The 21,417-nt window shown below is 37.0% G+C and overlaps 1 protein-coding gene across 2 annotated transcripts; it reads left to right on the plus strand.

The window, feature by feature from the left end:
• Window positions 1-18: 18 nt before the first annotated feature.
• On the plus strand, window positions 19-19,568 carry LOC121785305 (protein ILITYHIA-like). 2 transcript variants are annotated; one of them, XM_042183692.1, is made up of 60 exons: window positions 19-190; window positions 1,636-2,021; window positions 2,117-2,248; window positions 2,352-2,733; window positions 2,862-3,008; window positions 3,167-3,351; window positions 3,453-3,579; window positions 3,672-3,778; window positions 4,029-4,105; window positions 4,390-4,426; window positions 4,510-4,676; window positions 5,099-5,282; window positions 5,443-5,520; window positions 5,862-5,981; window positions 6,079-6,138; window positions 6,262-6,387; window positions 6,465-6,576; window positions 6,665-6,834; window positions 7,333-7,635; window positions 7,725-7,841; window positions 7,924-8,025; window positions 8,111-8,260; window positions 8,381-8,545; window positions 8,626-8,802; window positions 9,053-9,175; window positions 9,345-9,425; window positions 9,498-9,614; window positions 9,858-10,030; window positions 10,410-10,487; window positions 10,578-10,725; window positions 11,254-11,376; window positions 11,497-11,553; window positions 11,621-11,731; window positions 11,848-12,039; window positions 12,096-12,269; window positions 12,903-13,013; window positions 13,104-13,173; window positions 13,267-13,345; window positions 13,910-14,012; window positions 14,098-14,268; window positions 14,367-14,489; window positions 14,575-14,688; window positions 14,948-15,054; window positions 15,132-15,183; window positions 15,268-15,374; window positions 15,445-15,504; window positions 15,589-15,703; window positions 15,999-16,109; window positions 16,222-16,359; window positions 16,434-16,556; window positions 16,701-16,772; window positions 16,976-17,088; window positions 17,195-17,353; window positions 17,447-17,543; window positions 17,615-17,797; window positions 18,001-18,195; window positions 18,423-18,602; window positions 18,704-18,836; window positions 19,005-19,083; window positions 19,223-19,568. In XM_042183692.1, exons 1-60 carry the CDS (start codon window positions 88-90, stop codon window positions 19,260-19,262), a joined length of 7,926 nt encoding a protein of 2,641 aa, XP_042039626.1. In that variant the 5' UTR covers window positions 19-87; the 3' UTR covers window positions 19,263-19,568. The 2 variants fall into 2 exon arrangements, with proteins under 2 accessions (XP_042039626.1, XP_042039627.1); XM_042183693.1 differs by having other exon boundaries at window positions 56-190; window positions 3,705-3,778.
• Window positions 19,569-21,417: the final 1,849 nt, after the last annotated feature.

Here is a 21,417-nt window from a genome sequence, read left to right on the forward strand (position 1 = left end):
TTACTAAAATGAGTCAAAACACTGAATTCTGTCCACTCAGATTCTAGGTCCTAAAACCCTAAATTTGAACCCACGGAAGCTCATCCAATGGAGTCGCTGACGGCGATCGCCGCAACGGTCTCCACGCCGTCCACCAGCCGCCGCATTGAGATCTTCCGCCACCGGATTCCTCCACTTCTCGACAATTTAGGTACCAGAGCTTATCGATGGATGCTCGCCGTGTGCAATGATTTTTTACGGAATTTAAATGTGTGCTCTGCTTGTGGTAGCTGATTCTATGCATTCCTTGACTTTTCCACATGCAAGCGATTTATCGCTCAGCTGCTTCACATGAAAACTCTGTACTCGTCGTTGGAGTGGGCGGGGTTGGTTTCCTACCTGATTGAATGAGTATTAGCTCGTACATAATGAATTAGCTGGATTGTAGTTTTTCATTTCTAGAAACACTTAATTCTGTTATTTGAATTAGTTATACGAGAAAATTAGTTATATGAGAATGGAATCGTTAATTTTCTTATTCATTTGACTGTCATCAATAAATTTGTAGCTTTTGCTACTGTCTCCTAGGTTTTATGGACTAGCTAGGACGGCAAACTGGATTTATTCACTACTTTCTCATTCATTTCCAACTCCGAATTACTATGGTTGATAATTTGATGTCAAAGAAGATGCAATTGTCAACTAAGTCTTGTGCATTATGGAAAAAAACTGTCTTATTTGGTAGTAGATGGCATAGGTGATATTTAAAACTACATCACTGAATGATGGATTGTTGGAATAAACATCATCTTCACAAAGCCAATCTTTACTCATGCTTTTAATTTAAAGGCGCCTTTAGTTCATATGTGGTTACTTTTGATACTTATTTCTATCCTAAATATGAAAAACGTCAAATTATTGATGGCTGAGTTTTAAATATGGTTTAGATTGTTTATGAACTTATGTGATATTTAAGTTATTTCAGTCAGTTATATCGAACAAGTTAGTTGAATGGCTGCACTGAAAATTTTAGGTATCTTGCGGTTCTCCTAGACTCCTAGTCCTAGATAACTTTACAGTTTTGTGCAAACAAGAATTCAAGACTTGGTTTAATCTTTTTTCTGGAAATTTAAGAGTTCTGCCATTTTAATGTAAAGTCTGTCCTTCTCTTAGACAATAGTTCTATTTTTGTCTTTTGTAGTTTGCTTAGCGATATAGCTTAGAATGATGAACAGTAGAGTGTAGCGATGTTTGCATCCAGATTTTCCATCTTAGTACTTCTTGCTGGTGTCACTCTGTGAGTGCATTCTTGGAGTGTAATTCGATTTAGCTACCTTTTGTATTGGTGTATTGCTGACCAACCTAACTTTAAGTAATTGGTGCTCATAGGTCTCGATCTTCCATTAGCCCTTCATGAAATTGATTTGTATCTCCTGATGTAATTTCTTTTGTGTAGAGATGCAAAAAGAACCGTTTTGTTCGAGCATTTTATGCATTTCATTTTCTTGCAATGCCTCTATTTTGGGTGTCTATTGTTCTATGCACGCTTTCATTTCAATCATATTAAGAAAATATGCCATTGCTTGCTAAGTATTTTTCTTTGGCAATAAATATTTTAGACATTATTTTTTAACTTTCTGACATATGATTCTTCAGACTCTTTGCAGATGACTGCTGAGCTTGTGTCAATATTGGTTGATTTAATTTTCCAAACATTACCCATCTATGATGACCATGGATCAAGAAAAGCTGTGGACGAAGTTATTATTAAAGCTTTGACTAAAGACTTATTTATGAAAAGTTTTGCAGCAACCCTTGTACAGGCCATGGAAAGGCATTCAAAGTTCCAATCACTGACTGGGGGTTACAGGCTTCTAAAGTGGTCTTGTATACTCTTAATTCATAGTCAGTTTGCTACCTTATCAAAGAATGGATTGTCTAGGGTAGCCCAAGCACAGGCATTGGTACTTCATATGATCATGCAAGGACCATTTGGCGTGAGAAGGGCTTGCAGGAAAACCTGCTTTCATTTATTTACTAAGGTCCCCTTTTCATTTTCCCTCTATGATATTTTCTGTTATTTAATATCCTTGCTGTGTCATTTTCTAATGTTTGTTTCATTTAATTTAATTTTCAGTCACCAAGCATATATAAAGCATACATAGAGGAATTGAAAGATGGAAGGATTCCATACAAAGATAGTCCAGCGTTGTTATATTTAATGCTTGACTATGCTAATTCATATCCTTCTTCATTTGATAAAGTAAAGGTAATTCACTATATACAGTACTAGCAATGTGGTATAACAAATCGTGTGCGTAGTTCTCAGGATTTTAGGTTTGTGAACTTATTGCATTTCCTTGGTTCTACAGGACTTGTTTCTCGACTTATATGTTACATCAGTTCTTAATGCAAGGGATAAGCCCACAAAGGGCCTCAGTGAGGCTTTTCTTCCATTATTTACTCATATGTCGCATGAAGATTTTAAGAACACCATACTCCCATCTTCTCTTAAGATGTTGAAACGAAACCCAGAACTTGTTCTCGAATCAGTTGGAGTTCTTTTGCAATCCGTCAACCTCGACTTGAGTAAATATGTAACTGAAACTCTCCCAGTGGTACTAACACAGGCTAGGCATGCAGATGAAGGAAGACGACTTGTTTCTTTGAGCATAGTTAGGTGCTTGAGCCAGAAGTCAAGCAGTCCAGATGCTATAGAAGCCATGTTTACTGCTATCAAAGCTATAATGGGAGGTATGGCTAAATGTGCTTGTTCCTTTAATAGTTCAGTGGACCTGATAGTAACTTGTAATAACTTCGACTTGCAATCAATAAATTTCTTGATACTGGTTGATGATCACATATATTCGTGATACAAACAGGTTCGGAAGGTCGTCTTACATTTCCATACCAGAGAGTTGGCATGGTTAATGCGCTTAGAGAAGTTTCAGCTGCTCCTGAAGGAAAATATTTTAGCAGCTTGTTTCCAACAGTGTGCAGCTATTTGTTGTCATGCTACAAGGAAGATGGTTGGTCTTTGCTTAATCTCTATCACATGCATCTATACATACGATAACTTTAGGTTAAAATTGGACCTCTTCTGAATAGACTTCTTTGCAGAAATGGTGTTATGTGCATGGAAATTATACATTCTGTATTATCTCTTATTGAATTTGTTGATTTGCAGGAAATGAAGAAGTAAAGCTTGCAATTTTGTCTTGCTTGGCATCCTGGGCTGTTAAATCAGGGGATGCTATTCCCCCAGAGTTAGTTACCTTCTTTGTTTCTGGACTCAAAGAGAAGGAAACACTGAGAAGAGGTTACCTTCGCTGTTTGCGATTAGTATGTAGAAATTCTGAAGCTGTTATCCAGGTGACTTTATATGTAGCGGTAGCACACAGTCTGGGTTATTGTTCTTTGTAGTTTAAAATACTATTCCTCCTTTTGCTCAGATCTTATGTTGTATGCTATAGATGTCATCCCTATTGCTGCCTCTTCTCCAACTAGTCAAGACTGGTTTTACTAAAGCTGCCCAGAGATTGGATGGCATTTTTGCACTTTTTTCCGTGGTGAAAATTGCTGCTGTTGATGTAAAAGCAGGTGCTTACTATTCTAGCTTTTGTTTTGTGTGCTGCGTCATTGCACATACTTCTTGGTTGCATACGTTGTTGATGAGATCGATTCCTTGTCAGTGTCACATGTTTCTCACACCTCATTTCCTATAGATGAAACAATATCGAAGGAGAAAATCTGGCAATTGATAGCGCAGAATGAGCCAACAATTATTCCAATTTCCTTGGTCAGTACAGTTTTCTTTAGTCCTCCGAAGACAAAATAAATGGCCATTGTGAAAAGAATTGGTGAAGAATACTAAACATGCTTTTTTCAGTAATTAGATGAATGCATGTTCTGCATTTGATAGGGGGAGGGGGGGGGGTGTCAAGAAATGTCACCTAAAATATTTTTTTCAGCTATAAATAAGGAAAGCCTTAACATTTGGTTTTGGACCTTTTCCTATCCAATCAGCTATTATTATTTTACTTTCGCAGGCATCAAAATTGTCAGTTGAGGACTTAGCGGCGTGCATTGACCTTGTTGAGGTTCTACTTGTTGATTACCCTCAGAGGTATGGTGAATATGACATGTGGTAGAACTGAAGCACATTATTAAATGAGGAATACCAATCTCTTCTTAACTACTGATTTTCAAGATCTATCTTGTATATTTTCCAGAGTATCAATTGTACCCCTGTTGGTAGATATCAGAAACCAGAAATGTGCACATGTGCTTTTGTTCCTCATTAATTGGCATTTTTAATCAGAAGCTATTGAAAATATTTGATGTATTATCATACTAAATTTAATGTCCAATAATCCAATTGTTTAAATTGACCTTTATCTTATGGTGCAGGCTATTGGAAACTTTTTCTACCAAGGGATTCATACAGGTGATTACTATTAAGCCGCTCTTTTTCTTATGTTGATTGTTGAAAGGATTATCTGTTATTAATAGTTTAATCTCATGCATCAGCTTATATTGTTTTTGCTGTGCCATCCGAATTGGGAAATAAGGAAAGCAGCCTATGGCACTTCGAGGAAGATTCTTGGTGCATCTTATGTATTAGCTGAAGCTATTTTACCCGAATTTTTGAGTTATCTCTCTGTTGTTGGAGAAAAGGCTATTAATCTTAAGATGAGGTAATTCAATTGTCACATAACTCTTTCTTATGCTTCATTACTTTGTGTGGTTTTTATTCGAATCACTAGAGGAATTTACACACGTGCAACCATAAAATTCAAAAATGGATGCAAGCCTTCCTTCCTGAATGTGTCGGTGGTATCTAACAGAATACGATAACCTAAGTTCCTTGTCGAAATTTCCATATCCTGGGTACAGACAACCTTAAGATGTTAAGGACACGGTTGAAACACTCGGAGATTTACTTATAATTTTTTTTGGTTGTTGTTGTTGTCTTCTGTGGTTTTTGATTCAGCCCGTCAGCTATCATTTTGGTAGTTCTATTTTTGAAAAACCATGCATCTTGATGTATTTGATAATATTGAAGTTGCTCCTGTCTGGGATGCTCCCCCTCCCTTACTAAGTCATTTTCTTCATTCAGTGATGCAGAAAATGTGACAGACTCCCAAGTTCCTTTCCTTCCATCAGTTGAAGTATTAGTTAAAGCGTTAGTTGTAATAGCACCAGTGGTTTCTGCTAGAGGCCCAGATGCCTGTGTGCAGCTATTGCTTTGCGTACATCACCCTTACATAATTGGAACTCGGGAAAGGAGTTCAGTTTGGAGGGTATCTTTCTCTTCTTAATTTACTTTTAGTTGGCCCTGTTTTGATGCCTCTGGATGGGTTGAATTAAAGTTATTTTCATGTTTTGATAGTCATCCCCATTGATGATGTGTGCATCATTTGTTTCTGTTACATTGTGCTAATATTCATTCTCCTTGTTCAGAGGGTGCAGAAGTGTTTGCAGAAATCGGGAATTGATGTGATTGGTCTTATTACTGCCGACGTTGTTAAGTTATGCAAGGTAAATTGCATTTTCTTTTAAAATTGTTAATTGTTACCAACTTTCTGAATCATTCATGCATTAATATTCATTTCTGATCCTTTTGTAGTTAGGTTGTGTTTGGTTTTGGGGATTTTTCAGACCCACATTATCTATTAGCTTTTATTTTTATACACACATTATCTTTTTAGCCTTTTCTTTTTTTTAAGGTCAACTAGTGAATACACTTCAAGCATTTCTTGGAGCTGATACCCCAATTATGGACCTTTTGCTTTTGATAAGCAAGGCACCTATATGGTGCTTTATTTACAGTTCAAATTGGATGCTTTTTTGAGTTATTAAAAGTTCACTTGTTCATGAAGGGACTATTAGGCTCAAATGGATTGTTGAGTTTTAGCTACATGGAGCAAGAAGCAGCTTTAAACTCCTTGTCCACGCTGATGTCTATTATACCAGCAGATACTTATGCACAATTTGCTAAGGTTGGCTTCATCTCTTTCTCTGCTCTTTCTGCTATGATTTAGATGAAGAAAACTATATGGTGATCTGTGGCTCTTATTACATGAATATATTTTGCAGTACTTCGCTGATCTCCCAGATCGTGTTGCGCATGACGCACTCTCAGAAGATGATATTCAGGTTAATTCACCCTTAGACTTACTATAATTATTTTTTTTAATTTTCATCATTTTCTTTTGATGCTATTTATGGATGTTACTTGTGCTCGTTATTGGATAACTGATTTCTCAGTTTCTGTTCCAGATCTTCCGAACTCCTGAGGGAGTGCTTTCTACTGAACAAGGCGTTTATATTGCGGAGTCTGTTGCCTCCAAGAATGTGAAGCAAGCAAAAGGACGTTTTCGCATTTATGATAAGGATGATGACCTGGTTAGTGAAATGCCATCTTTTCAATTGGAAGTCTGGAGATGCTCTAATTGTCTTTACTGAGGAATGCATGTTTTCAGGATCAAGTTAGCTCTAATAACTCAGTAGTTAGTTCGAATCAATCTATAAGACGAGATGTGCCCAATGCCGTGTCTGGGAAAAAAGATGCTCCAAAATCAATGAAAAAATCTGGCAAGTTATATCAGTCATATTTGTTTGGATATCGATCACCTTTTATTTATTGTATGCTGACCTTTTATATTTAAAATTTTGTTTCTAGAGAAGACAAAAACCTCTAAAGAAGAAGCCCGTGAATTGCAGCTTAAGGAAGAGGGTCATATTCGTGACAAGGTCATGTCAATTCAACAAAACATTTCATTGATGCTCAAAGCTTTGGGAGAAATGGCAATTGCTAATCCTATATTCACTCACAGTCAGCTTCCTTCTTCGGTTAGTTCCTATTCCATCATTAACAATCTCTTACCAGTATTTCTTTTGATTATCTCACTATTAGCTATAAATATAATAACCTAGTTATAGCATATCTGTAGGTATCACTATTTTGTTCTTAGAAGATTTTAGTTATATGTTTTTGATTCAGTAGTTCGATTATAAAAGAAGAATAAGATGCATATGAAGATACTGCTGATTGTGGTATTTCTCTGGAAATTTTTTGTTCCAATATCTCTCAAAATGTCTTGTCATGAGTTTTCTTGTTCTTAAAATACCCTGAAAGTACTAAATCGAGTTGCACATGTAGCACCTCGGACCCTTTATTTTTCTACCAAGGTGATGACGTTTATTATCATAGAAGACAATAATATTCAGCTAGTATATACTGTACTTTCTTTATTTTAATATCTAGTATATCACAGTTTGTATATTAGAAAACATGGACTCAGAATCTGGGTTGATTGTAATATATATCTCACTTAATATCATTTTCAGGTCAAGTTCGTCAGTCCTTTCCTTAGGTCACCAATTGTAGGTGATGCTGCCTTTGAGACACTAGTGAAACTTTCGAAATGCACTATTGATCCCCTTTGCAATTGGTCTCTTGAAATTGCAACTGCATTACGACTGACTGCCACTGAAGAAACTAGTATCTTGTGGGACTTATTTCCATCTATTCGCGACGGGGAGCATGATGGAACTCCATCACTTGGCCTTTTTGAACGTTTAGTCAGTGGCTTAACCACCTCCTGCAAATCTGGGCCTCTTCCAGTTGATTCGTTTACATTTATTTTCCCGGTAAATTACGCTGCACTGTTGGCTGTTCCTATTCTTCCTCTTTCTTTCAATGCTTTGAACTTGCTCTGGTGTTATGAATTATTGTGCAGGTAATTGAGAGGATACTTTTGTCTCCAAAGAAGACAAGTCTTCATGATGATGTTCTCCAGATTCTTTTCTTGCACATAGATCCTATGTTGCCACTACCAAGGATTAGAATGCTATCAGTAAGACCTTGTTGCTTGACAACCTATCAAACTATACCATTAATTTTATGGCTTCTTATGTTACTCATGCTATGTTTTTCAGGTTCTTTACCATGTTCTAGGTGTTGTCCCTGCTTACCAATCGTCTATTAGCCCAGCATTGAATGAATTGTGCCTTGGTCTACATCCTGATGAAGTAGCACCCGTACGGCTCCATTATTGTTTTTATTTCTAGCAATTTATATCACATATATGAGTGGTTCACTATATTTCATTTTGTCTTTGTATAGGCTTTGTCTGGTGTTTATGCCAAAGATATTCATGTCAGAATGGCCTGCTTAAATGCTGTAAAGTGCATTCCAGCTGTCTCCAATTGTTCAATTCCTCAAAATGTTGAGGTTGCGACCAGCATATGGCTTGCTTTGCACGACTCTGATAAGGTAGTACGGCTAGTTTTGTCATGTTTTGCTTTGCAAGACTCTGGAATTATTCCGTGATTCTTTTCCCTCTGGAAACTAAAAGAACCTTACAGTAACTTGTGTGTCATTTATGATGCTTAGTCGGTTGCAGAAGCTGCGGAAGATGTGTGGGATTGTTACCGCAATGACTTTGGTACAGATTACTCTGTACTTTTTGGTGCACTTTCACATGTTAATTACAATGTTAGAGTTGCTGCGGCAGAGGCCCTTGCTGCTGCTTTGGATGAAAAGCCTGATACAATACAGGTGACGCAATAATCCAGTTTATGTAATCTGGACTAAATCCTCAATTCATTATCACTATTTTCTTATTTTTAATTATTCAGGAATCTCTGTCAACCTTGTTTTCTTTATACCTCCGTGATGCTGGATTTGGTGGGGAGAACACTACCACTGGTTGGCTAGGTAGACAAGGGATAGCCCTGGCATTACACGGTGTGGCAGATGTCCTCCGAACCAAAGATCTTCCTGTTGTGATGACTTTTCTGATATCTCGAGCTTTGGTACTCATATTCCATCACTTGCATTGCATTGTTGATATCAACCTGTCTAGCTTTAGATTTGCTTACTCTGATGTTATTCCTTGAGTTATTTAGTAACTTCGATTTTATAGCCTACTCAAATGGAATGAACTGTGTAGTTTTTATGAATATATGGGGCAAACTCTTATATTTGACTTGTAAAATGCTACTTATCTGGTTAATTGTTTAATCACCTCCCTTTTATCTGAACCTGACTGAATTGAGCATGCAGGCTGATCCCAATATTGATGTTCGTGGAAGAATGGTTGATGCTGGAATTTTGATTATTGACAAGCATGGCCAAGATAATGTTTCCTTGTTGTTTCCCATCTTTGAGAATTTCCTGAACAAGAAGGTCTCTCCTGTCCTATATGTTTCATCTTTATGCACTAATTTCTTCACATGCTTGTACTTTCTATGATTTATCTCTGGATGTCAGCATCTTGATTATATTTGAACGTCTGCATTCAGGCACATTCTGAACAAAATAATATTCCTACCTTTGTTTGGAATAAATTTTGCAGGCACCAGATGAGGAGAAATATGACTTGGTACGGGAAGGTGTGGTTATATTCACAGGAGCACTGGCAAAACATTTGTCGAAGGTCTTAACCATTCCCTTATAAACTTATTATAGTGAAGTAGATGCCTAGCCTGAAAATTCCTATTATTTCCAGGATGATCCGAAAGTTCATGCTGTTGTTGAGAAGTTGTTGGATGTATTGGACACACCTTCTGAGTCTGTGCAACGCGCAGTCTCCTCTTGCCTTGCACCTTTAATGCAATCAAAGCAGGTAATCCTGGGACGCTAGATTAGTGGTGGTAATAGTTGTTACTTCTATGTATACCTATAACTGCCATGAGCTGTTACCAGCCGCTATTTCTACTGCTTTCTCTTTAGCAGTCTAGTGGTCTACTTTTTCCCGCCTGCTTTTAGTAATTTTTTATACAATTCTTTGGTTGCTTTTGTAGCTTTTTATTTTCCCCTTACCTCTTTTTTCAAGTAAATTTACATTTATGGTGTGGTATGGCCACAGGAAGAAGCAGGGGCTCTTATTTCCAGACTGCTTGTTAAGCTGATGAAGAGTGACAAATATGGTGAGCGCCGGGGAGCAGCATTTGGACTTGCTGGAGTAGTTAAAGGATTTAGAATATCATGTCTTAAGAAGTATAATGTTATGACAGCCTTACGTGATGGTCTTTCTGACAGGTCTGTTTCTATGAGTTGTTTCAGGTGTTTTGCATTTCAAACATTTGGTAGAATCCTTGTTACATTGTAAAGTTTTATAGTAATATTAGTGTTGCAGGATCATGAGCAGTTTGTGGCATCAGCCAATATTTTACAAAATTAAAACTGGAAAAGTTCCAGCTAAAGAGTAAATGATTTCCTTTGATGATTTTGAAAGAAACCAATCAAACTAACTGGATGTCCTAAAGCACATAATCAATTGATTATATGCTTTGGGTGTTATCATGACAACCTCCCCCCCAAAAAAATTCATTCCTTTGTAGACATCAGCTCTTTACACAATCTACGGGCTTCATGATATATTTTCTACTGGCTTCATATCATACTTCTTTTGTTGCAGAAACTCTGCTAAAAGGAGAGAGGGAGCTTTGCTTGCTTTTGAATGTTTCTGTGACAAGCTTGGGAGAGTATTTGAGCCGTAAGTTTATGGATATTGTTTTGTGATTTTTTTATCACCGTGAATCCTGGGAGAATTTATGGATAATTCCCTACACCTCCTTCCTTTCAGGTATGTGATTCAAATGCTACCCCTGCTCCTGGTATCGTTCTCTGATCCAGTTATTGCCGTGCGAGATGCTGCTGAGGGTGCAGCCCGTGCAATGATGTCTCGACTTAGTGCTCAAGGAGTCAAACTTGTTTTACCATCCCTTTTAAAGGTCTTCACACTCAGATTGCATTGCCCATGAACTTGATTTTATAAATTTACAGTACTCTTACTAATTTTGATATATTTAAGAGGTTTGGTTGATTAAAGTGTCCACTGTCCGGTAGAGTGCTAATTTCACAAAAGCCAGGATTGATTAAATGTTGATTCTAAAGCATTTCTTCCTCAATTCCTAGACTGTATTATGTTGAGAAAATGATGCCCCAAGCTATATCTAAACCAGTTTAATCTTACTACTAGTGAATTTACTCGTTGTCTCCTTAGCTAGAGCACCGAAAGCAGCCTTTTAATAGGTTAAGATTTTACTAGGCCTTTTTCTTTTTGTCGGAGCTCACATTATTAATTTTCTTGGTTATTCTGCATGTTCCTATGTATCTTTGTTAACTAGGACTTTTTCTTTTTCTTCTAGCATACCACCTTGGCATATGTTTGACATGCTATGTTTCATCTTTAATCAGTGCTCTACAGTAACAATCTGTTTGTGTAGAGAATGACTGCAAACTATTATTTCTTGAGTTAGGGCCTTGAAGATAAAGCCTGGAGAACAAAACAAAGCAGTGTACAGCTACTAGGTGCTATGGCGTACTGTGCTCCACAGCAACTGTCTCAATGTCTGCCCAAGATTGTGCCAAAGTTGACTGAGGTCTGTAAAGAGCGCAAAAGTGCATTTCTGTTTAGCTGATTCTTTATTAACGCACCCCAAATTTCAGTTAGGAACTGTATGAGTTCTTGTACTTGAGCAATTTTCTTGATTATTTTCCAGGTTCTAACAGATACCCACCCCAAAGTCCAATCAGCTGGACAAACTGCTCTCCGGCAGGTAAATAAATATTAATCAAGTCTCAATAACTGCATTGATGCATATATTGATGAGCTGTTTCAATTAGGTTGGAGAAGTGATTAAGAATCCGGAAATAGCAGCTCTTGTCCCCACTCTTATGATGGGCCTCACAGATCCTAATGATTATACAAAATATTCACTTGATATCCTTCTGCAGGTAAATATATCATCTGTATGCTTTCGATGGATGTATGCATTGGATTTGCGTCATTACATTAGATTTCCATGGCTTCTGGAATATTCAGACTACCTAATGCCTACTGAATTTTGCAGACTACCTTCATTAATACTATAGATGCTCCTTCTCTTGCATTATTGGTGCCCATTGTCCATAGAGGGCTTAGGGAGAGAGGTGCAGAGACCAAAAAGAAAGCTGCTCAAATCGCTGGAAACATGTGTTCTTTAGTTACTGAGCCAAAGGATATGATTCCTTACATAGGCTTACTTCTACCTGAAGTGAAAAAGGTAATCCTGTGTTAGAAAGTTTTCTTGTATGAATTTTCTAACTTGCTATGTAACAGGTCCTGGTTGATCCAATCCCTGAAGTTAGAGCAGTTGCCGCCAGAGCCATTGGTTCTCTCATAAGAGGAATGGGAGAAGATAACTTCCCAGACCTTGTTCCTTGGTTATTAGACACCCTGAAGTCTGATGGTAGCAATGTTGAGCGGTCAGGAGCAGCTCAAGGGCTGAGTGAGGTTAGAACATTATCTTAATCTATAATATTTCTTTGCTTCTGTAGTTTTGCATTAATGTCAAAAGTGTCTTCATCAAAGTTGCTTGAAAGCTATGAATTGAACTGTTAATATAATCCATACCTATATTACATTATGTAAAAACATACTAAAAAGGAAGAATAATGTAGGAAATGAAAAAGGTAGAGAGAGGAATAGAGAATAAAGTAAGAGAGTAAAGTAAGTGAGAAGAATTGTGTCGACTTTTACTAAAAAGGAAAATGACTCACTACTATGGAATGGAGGGAGTAAGAGACAAGAAGATTATCTTTGAAAGAAGATTAAGTTGTGTGGGCAACAAGGTCATGCATAAAACTGCTTTAGAAGATTCACATATAAAACTGTTGACTGTCCAGTTTTACAAGTGGTTAGCTGTGTGACTTAGATGAGACTCGTATATAGAACTCTCCAACTAATTGAATGAAGCATCAACATTGAATCTCATTTTTTGACGGGAGTTTCTTGACTTACGTTAGAATTTTTTTATTGGTTCTTGCTCTGTATTAGTAGTTAGTACTGGTCGGTGTATTACTATTGTTCTTTCTCCTTTGTTTAAATTAGAATAATGATGCAGTATTTTATCTCTTTCTTCTACAGGTATTGGCAGCACTCGGGACACAGTATTTTGAGGCCTTACTTCCTGATATTATTCGGAATTGTTCTCATCCAAAAGCTCCAGTTCGTGATGGTTACTTAACACTGTTCAAGGTTAGATATTGACTATGCCATGGTCTTGCTAATTTTTTTATATATATTTGAGTACGTTATTTTGATGAAAATCCTTTATGCTTCCTGCAGTATCTGCCAAGATCTTTAGGTGTTCAGTTTCAGAAGTACTTGCAACAGGTTTTACCTGCTATTCTTGATGGTATGGCCCTATAAATGAGTGTCTATTGCAATTGTTTTTGACCTGCTGTATACTTGACCGTATTCAGTAATATTATGTTTTTGCATCTCCCAGGCCTTGCTGATGAGAACGAGTCAGTACGAGAAGCAGCTCTCAGTGCTGGGCATGTCCTGGTTGAACATTATGCAACTACGTATGAATTATTTTTCTTTTCCTCAATGATGAATTGTTATTTACATCTGCATTAACTGGGTGGCTCTGTAGTTATGTTTATACTCCCTCCATCTGCATTAATTGGGTGGCTTTGGGCACATGGATAAAGGAATGCATTTTTTATGGCCATAAATTGAAGGGGCCCCACTTATTAAGACAATTTTTAGGGGACATTATTAGTGAGACAGAGGGAGTAATTCACAGTAAAATTATACCCTTTAAGCTTGTCATTCTGCATACTGAATTGCTTGGAAGTACATTTATGAATTTTGGTGGGGGGGGGGGGGGGGTGGACTGGAAAAGGATCATTTGATAGATTGGTCTGAGGTAGAAATGTTTAAATGGCTGGTCATCCAAGTAGTTTTGGCAGCAACTGGATGAAATAAGAATTGTTATGCACCATGCATCCACTGTTGGGGGGAGGGGAATATGGCATAGCATGGATGTAATGATGTATACTCTAGCCAGAAGACAACTCTTATGGCATTGTGCTTAGACATATATGCATTCATTTAAAACTAAAATTGCCTTTTCATTGTTTCAGGTCTCTGCCTCTGCTCCTTCCTGCAGTAGAGGATGGCATATTCAATGATAGTTGGCGTATTCGGCAGAGTTCTGTGGAATTATTGGGCGATCTTTTGTTTAAGGTGTGCGTGCTTCCATAGTCCTTTCTATCTTTTTCTCTTGGAAAGTTAGAATGCAACTTCAGGTTTTGTTATTATCTTTGTTTAGGTTGCTGGAACCTCTGGGAAAGCCCTTTTGGAAGGTGGTAGTGATGATGAAGGTTCTAGCACTGAAGCACATGGACGGGCTATTATTGAAGTACTTGGAAAAGATAAACGTAATGAAGTTCTTGCTGCATTGTATATGGTTCGCACAGATGTCAGCTTAGTTGTACGGCAGGTATGGTTATTAAATTCATTTTGACCTGTGATGCCAGATTTGCTCTCCAAGTTTTCCTGTGTTAGAATTTTGACATTGTAACCCTATGTTCTACTCAGGCTGCACTGCATGTCTGGAAAACCATAGTTGCAAATACTCCAAAAACCCTCAAGGAAATAATGCCAGTTTTAATGAACACACTAATCGCTTCTCTGGCTTCATCATCTTCAGAGAGGCGACAGGTTCCTCATCAGATCCCTATCTTTTAAGATAATCAAAGGCATGGAGTATAAATATGATTTAATTTGCTCTTTTTATAATTATCAGGTTGCTGGACGGTCATTGGGCGAGCTTGTCAGAAAGCTTGGTGAAAGAGTGCTTCCCCTAATTATTCCTATTTTATCTGAAGGTCTCAGCGACCCTAATCCTAGCAGAAGACAAGTGCGGTTTCTTCTCTTTCTGTACCCCTTTTTTCAATGCATGTGTTGCACTATTGTTGTTTAAGTGATGTTTATGCATTAAGAAGTGATCAATCAACTAGGGTATTGGAATAAAAATTGTTTTGCTGCTACTTATAAACTGGCATCTTTTTGCTGCTGGGAGTTTTTATGTTTTGAATGAATGTGTTGAACATGTTTTCCCTCCCACCATTTTTTTATTCATTTATTTGTGTAAAGTATTTACCCGGGATGAGGTGCAGGGTGTATGTATTGGTCTAAGTGAAGTGATGTCCAGCGCTGGTAAGAGTCAGTTGCTGACTTTCATGGATGAGCTCATCCCAACGATCCGGACTGCTCTTTGTGACAGGTACTTAGCGTTATCCTCATCTACTGGGTATTTTAGTGCAGATTACTGACAACCTTCTTTTATGTGTTTCTTTGCAGCACACATGAGGTTCGGGAGTCTGCAGGAACTGCGTTCAGTACCCTGTACAAGGTATGCCTTTCAAATTACCTACGAAAAAAATTATCTGCTTTAATGGACAAACTCATGATGTGAAAGCTGTCTTGTGGTGTGTAGAGTGCTGGTTTGCAGGCTATTGATGAAATAGTTCCTACACTTCTTCATGCTTTGGAAGATGAAAAAACGTCTGATACTGCTCTTGATGGCCTAAAACAAATCTTGAGGTATTTTACATGGTTCCTTATTATTCTTACATTTACATCTGTTGTACTAAACTATCATTGTCAATTATAGTGTCAGGACCACTGCTGTGCTGCCTCATATACTACCAAAGCTTGTTCACCTTCCACTATCGTAAGTGCAATAATTTACAGATTGCTCTGTATTTTTATATAATTAACTCATATTCTTGACTTACATACTTCGATCTGCCTACAGCGAATTCAATGCCCATGCTTTAGGAGCTCTAGCGGAGGTTGCGGGGCCTGGTCTTGATTTCCATCTTGGTACAATACTGCCTGCTTTACTTGTTGCAATGAGTGATAGTGATGAGGTATGTATTCTTTTTTCCCTTTTAGTATATTGACCCCATATTCCACGAACTTTTTTACTCTCACCATCCATTATAAAACTAATACTAAAAATGGATCCCACATTCCATTTAATTTCTCAATTTGCTTTTCTTCACAAAGTCAAGCAATTTCTTAAAACCCATGCCGAGTCAAAATGGTTCTTTAAATGGCTGACGGACGGAGTATTAGTTATTTGTGTACAGGGTGTTGCATGCTCTTCCTCTGCAATAGTCTTATTTATGTCTTAACATTTACTTTTTTCCTGTGAAATCGTAGGATGTCCAGAAGTTGGCGAAAAAGGCAGCGGAAACAGTTGTCTTGGTTATAGACGAGGAAGGCATCGAGTCTTTGATTTCAGAGCTTCTGAAAGGCACTTCTGATAATCAGGCACGATTTTTGACCATCTGACCATTGATATTGTTGAACTTGAGTCATTGTCCAGAATAGCAAGTAATACAATTGTTACAAACAAATTCTGATAAAATGGTTTACTTTCCAGGGCTCAATAAGAAGAAGTTCGTCATATCTGATTGGATATTTCTTCCAAAATAGCAAATTGTATCTGGCTGATGAAGCACCAAACATGATATCTACCTTGATAGTTTTGCTTAGTGATCCAGATTCAGCTACAGTTGCGGTAATTATTAAATGGAAATCTGCTCAATCACATTGTGAGTTCGCATTTCATCTACTCTTCTGTTTTTTCTACAGGCTGCTTGGGAAGCATTGTTGAGGGTTGTAGGCTCGGTGCCTAAAGAGGTTCTTCCTTCGTATATGAAGCTGGTTCGCGATGCAGTCTCTACAGCTAGGGACAAAGAACGTAGGAAAAAGAGAGTAAGTTTAATGCCCCCCTTTTTCTGATTGCAGCTGGTGGAAGACATCTCAAAATCACTATATAAGGAATTATATTGTTATATTTGATTTATTGTGGATTGTTTACATCTGTTTAAGTTGTGACCCTTTGTTCCATATTCACAGGGAGGACCAGTTCTGATACCTGGATTCTGTCTTCCTAAGGCACTTCAACCTGTTTTACCCATCTTTCTCCAGGTACTAACTACATCGAATCTTCTGGAAGTGGAAATCTATTTGTGATCTTCACTTGAGGTGGTCTATGGTCTATACACGTGTTTTGTTTGTGGGTAGAAGAGAATAGTTAATAAGGTGGTCTACATATGTATGGTTTTATCCTTTTTCATTGATCAGTTATTATTGCTAGTCGTAAATTCCTTGGTACAATTTATGTGCTGTAGGGTCTCATAAGTGGATCTGCTGAATTAAGAGAACAAGCAGCATTGGGTCTTGGAGAATTGATAGAAGTCACAAGTGAAAAAGCCCTGCGTGAATTTGTTATTCCAATTACAGGGTATGTTGTATGATTCTTTTCATGGACTATTTTCCCTTCTGCCATCATTAGTTAGTGACTTCTTAATTTAATTTAAACCTGATATGACTGTAATTGTTATTTCCAGTCCACTGATTCGCATTATAGGAGACCGTTTTCCATGGCAAGTGAAAAGTGCTATTTTATCAACTTTGACCATCATGATACAAAAAGGTGGAATGGCTCTAAAGCCTTTCCTTCCCCAACTTCAAACTACTTTTGTTAAATGCCTACAAGACAATACAAGGTCAGCTCATTAGAATCGCTCTATTCAAATATTAGCTACCAAGTTTGTTTCTACAGATCCTATTTTGTGCTTATGTAGAACTGTTTTTTGCAGGACTATTCGTTCAAGTGCTGCAGTTGCCCTAGGAAAGCTTAGTGCTCTCAGTACAAGGATTGATCCATTAGTTGGTGATCTTTTGTCTGGTCTTCAGGTATTGTCATATTTTGTTTATTTTCCTTCGCATTGGCTCTAGAAAATAACCTAGCTCGGTATTTCTACCAGGCGTCAGATCCTGCAGTCAAGGAGGCAATATTAACAGCTTTGGATGGTGTTATTAAAAATGCTGGAAAAAGTTTGAGTAGTGCTGTTATATCCCGTCTCCACACTCAGATTAAGGATATGTTATACAGTGAAGATGATCAAATACGAAGCCCAGCAGCTGGTATTTTGGGATTTTTATTGCAGGTTAAAAGCTATCTTCTTTTGAATGTCACCCTTAAGATTTTTTCGTCTTGTAAATATCTTGTATGTGGCTTTGGGCGTCCTTTCTTGCACATGAATCTTTCTGTATGCGTACTATTGTTTACAAAAAAAAAGATTTATTATTGTTTCTTTAAGTACATGAATATGGAGTTCCTGGTGTTAACTGCAATGGTAATCTGTAACAGTACTTGGAAGTCGCTCAAGTTTCTGAAACACTTGTGGAAGTAGTAGATTCCTCCTCCTCGTCAACATGGACCACAAGACATGGATCAGCTCTAGCCATATCATCCATGCTTAGATATAATGCTGCCATAATTTGTGCTTCTCCATTGTTTACAGACATAATTGATGCTCTGAAAAGTTCATTGAAGGATGATAAGGTATAGTTTTCAGGACTGATTGAACTCTTCAGAACTGGCATTAAGTGAACTCACTATAACTCTTCCGAATGTCGATGTTATCATTAATATGTATAATTGGAGAAAATGAAATATCTATGCCCCACTTGTGATATGCTATTATAGAGTGGTTTAGGATAGTATGATATTCTTAGTAGATGTTTCTTTACTCAGCTATTAGTGGAGCTAAAACATTGGTTTTTCTGTAGTTCCCTGTTCGTGAATCATCAGTTCGAGCTTTCGGAAGACTTCTACTACATCAGAACCAGAACGATCCTTCAAACAGTTCTGCACATTTGGCATCAATGAGCTATTTGGTGTTGGCAATCCAAGATGACTCAAGTGAAGTGAGAAGACGGGCCTTGAGTTCTTTGAAGAAAGTGGCCAAAGTACAGTGTTTTTATGATTATCACCAAAATAGCACAATGTTACATACTTTATCAGTAAAATGTTTAAATTGTAATCTAATCCTCACTGAAATCTTTTGTAGGCTAATCCACAGGGGATCATACTTCATGTTTCCTTATTCGGACCTGCGCTTGGTGAATGTTTAAAGGATAGCTCTACACCTGTTAGGCTAGCTGCAGAAAGATGTGCACTACACTGCTTCCTACTGTCAAAGGGTACACCTCTCTACTTTTCTTGTTTGCTTCAAATCGTAAGCTATTGTTAAATATCTCTTGCCCAGCAGTGGACCCTTGGATTCTGAACTTTTGCTCGAGTTTTACGATAGACGAATCTGTGCTTTATATTGCGTCCAACTCCTGTTCTTCCTGCATACTTTCTTACAGGTACGGAATATGTTCAAGCTGCACAAAAATATATTACAGGGTTGGATGCTCGAAGAATAGCAAAGCTTCCTGAACACAGGTAAGGAATTTTGTTCCACATTTTATATAAACCCCCCAGCACTCAATTGGCCTTATGTGCAATAAAAAGTACAGAACTTTTACTTCCTTAAAATGCTATTGATTTTACACAATTGTGTTAACTGGCTGCGTTGATACAGTGATGATAGTGAAGATGGTGAAGACGATATTAGCAGCTGATTTACCCTTTTGATGGCTGATACGACTTGGTTGTTTATCGATGATGTTTTGAATCTTGAGGGGAAAAGAATGCCAGATGGGAAAGGGCGAAAGCCGATTTTCCCCATGTCCTATTTATTGAGAGACGTTACACTAATATACACACCCATTAGCAGCATATGATGTATACTTGTTCCCAAATAGAAGATGTGTGATTGCTTCTGTAACTTTTGTAGGCATTTTGAAACTGGAAACTCTGAGTGAGCATGCGTTTTTCTATATAAAATCATCTTTTTGAGTAATAAAAATATTGGGTTTTTGGTTTTACGACATGTTTTATAATGTGTGCTTGTGTTCCTAGTGATTTTAGCCCCCTTTTTATACACTGTATACAAACATTCCACTGCTTTATGTATTATGACACTGATTTTGTTGAGTTATCACTGCATTCAACACTGAAGTCCAGGAAATGTGGGTGCGACATAAAATCCCTCCTATTTCGTGTCCAATTTTTAAGTACTATCCAAAATAAAGTGTAAAGAGAATTCGATGAAGGGAAGAATAAAACCATCTGATTTTAAAGATTTATAAATTCCTACAATAAATATGTACTGCGAGGTTTGTACCATTCCACTTTATCTTGATTTTAAACAAATGTTGTTTATGCCTAAATATTACTGCACAACCAAATTAAATACACTACAAAATTAGTACTACTCTTGTGGAGATGTTAATTATGACTTGAGCTTTACTTATTGTTTTCTTCTTCAATAGTACTTTTTTCCCCTTCAACATCTATAAGCAGGATATGTACTGAATTGAGCGTTGCCGTTGGCTCCTGTCATGGAAGGTGCATTCAAATCTCATCGAAGTTGTAATAATTAAAAAAACAGTTCTACAATAAATTATTTAATACTAAGAGGACATAAAAAGTCATTGTGCACATGAAATTGTGTGAGTCAAAAACCCAGACTTCCAGGCATGGAGAGTTAAAGAAGCTGACACCTCCAAAAACTACTCCTATTATTTTTGGATGAATTTATTCGAGATTCAAGAAGATGGAAGGCTCAAAACAATTAATAAGTACTAGTACTTAATATTTTTGTGCATTAAAGATTGTGGATTAAGATGTAAGCTCACATGGAGATGATCGCTTTTGTAGCTTGGAACAAGGAATTTTCCCCACAAGAAAACAGAATAGAAGCCTCCCCCACGTACGCAATTCTATACAAATTTTCAAAAACTTATTTTATTATTTAATTGATTCCCTAGTGCAAAATTTTAATATTATAACCTTTTAATCTTGTTTGGGAAATCCAAGCTCATTGCCTCATTTTACTACACTCCTTTGGAAAAATATGAATTCTGCAAACATATTGCTTTGTGTTTGCCATCTTTATTAATTATTACCTCTCTCTCTCTCTCCCTCATCATATGTGTGTGCATAAGAACAAAAAGAGAAACTACTTTCACATACATATATGTAAACTTTGGCATTAAGATCTTTTGCCTTGATTTTCTTCTGATTACTGACATATGTATTAATATTAATATGTACTATACTTTCATACTTTGAAGTTTGAATATTCAATTACAACTCTTGAGGATAAACCAATAATCTGAAGTTAATATAAAATGATTCCCTCAAATATAAAATGAAGTTAATAATAATTAATCAGTGCTAGAGTATTAATTACTAAAGCTGTGACAGCTCATATGGAGGCCAAATTTTCCCAACTGCAATAACTTTAGCGGCGAACATTTGGATTTCGGATCGTATTTTTGCCCAGTCTGATTGAATTGTCCAAAATTCCATAATCTGAGCAATGAAATCCGATCCGATCCAAAAACTCTGAAATTACATAAAAAAAAAGATAAAATCCAAAAATCCAATACAAAAAAAAATTCATATACCAATACCATAAAATAAAAAAAAGTTGTATGAGTACCATATTGAATCCGAAAATCTGAAAATTTTGAACCGAATTTTAAATAACGATTTGGTTCTCGGATTTCAAATATTTTGACAGTGCAAATTAAATTAAAACCACGTAATTGGAAATAGAAGAGGGTGATTTAAAGATCTTGAGAGAAATAAATGGTGAGGGGAAGATAGGTAGAATTATATGCTTTATTATTTCAAGTGGGCTGAGTGCAATAAAGAAGGGGTGAGGAG

Source organism: Salvia splendens, chromosome 21 (genome assembly GCF_004379255.2).
Source record: "Salvia splendens isolate huo1 chromosome 21, SspV2, whole genome shotgun sequence".
Classification (NCBI taxonomy): Eukaryota; Viridiplantae; Streptophyta; class Magnoliopsida; order Lamiales; family Lamiaceae; genus Salvia; species Salvia splendens.